This window comes from Salvelinus sp. IW2-2015, unplaced genomic scaffold (genome assembly GCF_002910315.2).
Source record: "Salvelinus sp. IW2-2015 unplaced genomic scaffold, ASM291031v2 Un_scaffold2910, whole genome shotgun sequence".
Classification (NCBI taxonomy): domain Eukaryota; kingdom Metazoa; phylum Chordata; class Actinopteri; order Salmoniformes; family Salmonidae; genus Salvelinus; species Salvelinus sp. IW2-2015.
Genome location: NW_019944208.1, coordinates 23,008 through 28,042, shown reverse-complemented (window position 1 = coordinate 28,042; position 5,035 = coordinate 23,008). Strand labels below are relative to the sequence as shown.

Sequence of the window (5,035 nt, the reverse complement as noted above, 5' to 3'; positions counted from 1 at the left end):
TATGATTTACATTGTTAAATAACGTAAATGTGAAAACAACATATGTGGTTTATTTAAGCATTAAGACCCGAGGGGGTGTGGTATATGGCAGATATACCACGGCTAAGGGCTGTTCTTACGCACGACAACACGGAGTGCTAGGACACAACCCTTAGCCGTGGTATATTGGCCGTATATCACAAACCCCGAGGTGACTTATTGCTATTACAAACTGGTTACCAACATAAAGTAAAAAAATAAATGTTTTCTCATACCCATGGTATACGGTCTGATACACCACGGCTTTCAGCCAATCAGCATTCAGGGATCGAACCTCCCAGTTTATAAACGTCAATAGACAGCTGCTCTGATGAGAACACCCTGGCAAAACAACAAAGAAATAGAAAGCATAGATTTTCCCCCGCGAGTCACACCCTGACCCAACCAAACATGAGAATAAATAAGGATCTCTAAGGTCAGAGCGGACATACTGGCAAAAATGCTCTAATCGCTAGGCTACCTACTGCCTGTGTAAAATAGTGACAGAGTGATCTCTGTCACTTTACACGCAGAAAGCAAACATGATCTCTTTCCCACCGGAAGAAACTTCTCACAGTAATATGCACAACAAAACAATTGCCTTAATTTCCCAGATCCTCGGAGATTCCATGGTATCACGTGTCCTACTGTACCTGCTTGCCAGGATGCTGCCCAGCCCTCGTCCAATTGTCAGCCATTTTTCCTCCACCAGCCACCAGGTGAGTGACAAAGACACAGACCGCAAGAGCCTGACTAGCCCCGGCTAGCTAGCGTTAGCGCTGCCAAGCACTTTGGGATATGGTGTCTCTCCCATAGGTAACAATAGTATTAAGGAACTGGAGATACAAGCCTCGTATCCATTACTGCTTTAATGAGCACATTCTGTACTTGGTCTTTATTAAGAGGAATTTAAGCCACAATGACATGTGAATAGACATTATAATTATACGATTCTGGAAAATGCTGCAAGGGCTATTGTGGTGCTCTGGTAAGTTTTTCACACAATTATTCTCATGTGGTGTAGGCCTGGTTCATTTCAAGGAGAGTTGGGAGGATGACTTCGAATTAAAATTGATATCTCATTATCCCTATACAGATATGGCATTTGCCTCCGGGTCTCACAATAATATTCAAGTCAGAGTTAAACCATACGTATCAGAAGGAGAGTGGTTGTCAATATCTCCATATGTCAAAATAACAGGGTAGAGGACAAAGATCTAGCTCCTTGAGGCCTCGTCTGGTCCTCCCGTGCCTCCTCCAAGCTTCCTCCGTCCTGCCCATGTTGTCAACAAGCCAGCTCGCTCTTCTGTAATGGCGGAACGTCAACGAGACAGAACCAAAGCAACTTCTTCCTCCTCACATTCACACAGTGCGAGCACTCAGAGGTGAGATATCATCAGACAGTGGAGATAGATTACATCACATACTGGCAATACAATCTCTCTCAGTCCTAACATCCCTCTATGAACAATAACTCGAATTTTGTTCCTTTCACATTCTTCCACTGAGTTTCTAAGTCCAGATGTCAGCTGTTTTGTCAGAGAGATAGATTTGTTGTCAAACTTTCTTCGCTTCAGGCTTTCTTTTTGAGGAATTAGTCTTCCGATCTGTCAGGGGCACGTGTGTGTGTGTGTGTGTGTGTGTGTGTGTGTGTGTGTGTGTGTGGTGTGTGTTGTGTTGTGTGTGTGTGTGTGTGTGTGTGTTGTGTGTGTGTGTGTGGTGTGTGTGTGTGTGTGTGTGTGGTGTGTGTGTGTGTGTGTGTGTGTGTGTGTGTGTGTGTGTGTGGTTTCATAGATTTTCGTGTGTGCTCGTGAGTTTGTGTGTGCAGTTGTTGTGTGCGTACGCCGCGCCTAAGGATTTCCTAGCAGTAGCAGTCTTCCTCGTCAAGATCTGAGGGGAGCACTTCTTTTGACAGGTGTTGGTATAGCATGAGTAAGAATATCTGTGTGCGGGGACACACGCAGGGGTTCAAGTTGCCTATTGTTAAAGAAAACATTCCGTCGTCGCCATGGGGATGACAGAGCTCTGAGGTGACTGCTAGGAGTGCTGACAGGCCTGTGTCAGAGGATAATTCACACCCCCCCGTTTAGGATCACTCTCTCTCTCTGTCTCTATCTGTCTCTCCTCCCTCTTCTCCAACTCGCACTTTCTGTCTGTCTCTTTCTTTATCTATCTGTGATTGTCTCTACCCTCTCTTTTTCCTCCCTCCCCATCTCTTCTTTCTCACCCTCCTCTTCTCTCACCTCGTGATCTCCCTCTCTCCCCCTCTCTCTATCTCTTTTTATCCTTCCATCTCTGGCCCACCCTCTCTCCCCTCTCCCCTCTCCCTCTGTCCTTACAGGCTTTCCTTGGCGACCCTTCCTCTCCCTCTCTCTCCTCTCTCTCTCTCTCTCTCTCCCTCTCTATCTCTCAGAGAGCAAGAAGCAGCAGGTGTAGAGCTGCTTCTCAGGTTTCAAGCCCCTGTCTGTTTCCTGTTGCACGTACACATACTAGAGTTACAGAGTTTTTGCTACAGTGTGGCCCAGTACACATGACCCATTACACAGCGATCTCTAAACACATTCAAATATAAACTCTCTAAACATGAACATCTGATCAAAGTAAACCTATCTGTATAGACACAATACGTACCGTAATATCCTGGACATTGACCTTCTGTCTAGCACATTTGTCTGCGTCCCAATGTTCCCCTATTCCTTAGGCCCTGGTCAGAAGAAGTGCACTTGGCCTCCTGAGTGGCGCGGTGGTTTAAGGCACTGCATCGAGTGCCTAGCTGTGCCACTATAAATTCTGGGTATGATTCAGGCTCTGTCGCAGCCTGGCCGTAACCGGATGACCATGGGGAGCGCACAATTGGCCAGCGTCGTCGGGTTAGGGGAGGGTTTGGCCGGCAGGGATATCCTTCTCCATCGGCACCAGCGACTCCTGTGGCGAGCCGTGTGCAGTGCACGCTGACACGATTGCCAGGTGTATGGTGTTTCCTTCCACACATTGGCGTGGCTGGCTTCCGGGTTAACCAAGAAGCAGTGCGGCTTGGATGGGTTGTGTTTCGGGGGGACGCACGGCTCTCGACCTTCGCCTCTCCCGAGTCCGTACGGGGTTACAGTGATGAGACAAGACTGTAACTACCAATTGGATACCATGAAATTGGAGAGAAAAAGGGGTGAAAAGTGCAGCTCTGTATACAGAATAGGTTGTGATTTGTGACACAAACTCAATTACCTTAAAGGAAAAATCCACTCAACCACACATTTCTATGATTTACATTGTTTAAATAACGTAATGTGAAAACAACATATGTGGTTTATTTAAGCATTAAGACGCGAGGGGTGTGTGGTATATGGCAGATATACCACGGCTAAGGGCTGTTCTTACGCACGACAACATGGAGTGCTAGGACACAGCCCTTAGCCGTGGTATATTGGCCGTATATCACAAACCCCGATGGTGACTTATTGCTATTACAAACTGGTTACCAAACATAAAGTAAAAAAAATAAATGTTTCTCATACCCATGGTATACGGTCTGATACACCACGGCTTTCAGCCAATCAGCATTCAGGGATCGAACCTCCCAGTTTATAAACGTCAATGTAATAAGTTAGGAAGAAACATGTGAACATTTTTGTTATTCAGAAAACAAAACATGCTGAAAAGCTGTTATGTTGTTCAATGTACATGTAACCAGGTCAAAATTCCCAACCCACTGTTCGAAATGCAGAGCCCTGTGCTTCAGGCTATTCGTCATGGGAGAGTGAGAATATTGGGGACCCGGTGTCTACGTAGGCTACACGTAGCTATGTGTGTGCTAAACATTTATCACAGGTGAGACTTTTAACTAGTGTAGTAACAGTCTGTTTATAATCCATCCTTACTTGTAGCATTAGAGTTTGTTTGTGTTGTTGGTCTTGGCTAGCTTACCGTTCTGGTTGGTAGCTAGTTAGCACTCACTCACGTGGGCTGCTAGCACCGTCATTCACCGGCATTCAGGACCCTACAGTATTAAATTTTTCTAAGTAGTGAGAACGCTAGGAGAGGCAATGTTGAAAGTCATCTTTAGACATGTTGTACTTTTCTTAAATGTAGTTTTGTAATTGACTAAAACAAGCAGACAACAAGAAAGTTGTGTTTGAAAAAGGTAAAGTTGACGTCACATTTCATTTCTAGGGTGGATTATCCCTTAATCCTAGTTGAACCATTAGGCCATGTGAACCTGGTCTTCCAGCAATACACCTGGTTGGACTTCAACACTCAAAAGAGCCAGAAAGTGTTGAGTCAAGATTTCGTAAGCCCTATCACAAAAAGGAGGCATTAGGGTAAGTAGGTAGGTCTATTGTTTGTCATTCTCATGGTATTTGATGAATGCTCTGACAGCCACACAGTCCGGTTCCTGGTTCTGTCTAAAAGCAAAGGTCTGTAGTCTAACCAGCCAGGTACCCGTGATACATGTCAGTACTCAACTTCCATCTATTTGAGGACGTCAGTAGATTACATGGACATTTTGGAGTTGATGCCTAAACTTAACCCCTAATTAACACAAAATGTGACGTTTGGAACAACTTTGAAAATGTGACGTTGGAGAAACTGGATGAACGTCTAATTGTGACGTGAGACTGTGAGAGCTGGTAGAAACAGTGAGCAAACTTACCACTGTGAGAGAGCCAAAGAGTAACTGTCTCTCTCTCCTGCAGTCGACTAGGCACAAGCTGTCGTTTTATGTTTTTGCATGACTCAGATTTTCTGATTAGTGGCTTGTTTGCATAGATAAAGTACAACAAGAAAGCGAATGACGTGAGTGAATAAAACAAATATTTCAAAGCTTAGTTGATCGAGAAGAGAAGGCCCGGGCTTCTAGTGGTGACATAAGGGCAATGTGTGTGTGTGTGTGTGTGTGTGGTGTGTGTGTGTGTGTGTGTGTGTGTGTGTGTGTGTGTGTGTGTGTGTGTGTGTGTGTGTGTGTGTGTGTGTGTGTGTGTGTGTGTGTGTGTGTGTGTGTGTGTGGTGTGGTGTTTGGTGT

The 5,035-nt window shown here is 45.2% G+C and overlaps 1 protein-coding gene across 1 annotated transcript in view; it reads left to right on the top strand.

Moving 5' to 3' along the window:
• Positions 1-647: 647 nt before the first annotated feature.
• Positions 648-5,035, top strand: part of LOC139025595 (uncharacterized) — a 9,982-nt gene continuing 5,594 nt past the window's right edge. Inside the window, exon 1 of the mRNA XM_070440728.1 lies at positions 648-737. Coding sequence (XP_070296829.1) covers positions 648-737 — 90 coding nt within the window. The remainder of the gene's footprint in view (positions 738-5,035) is intronic.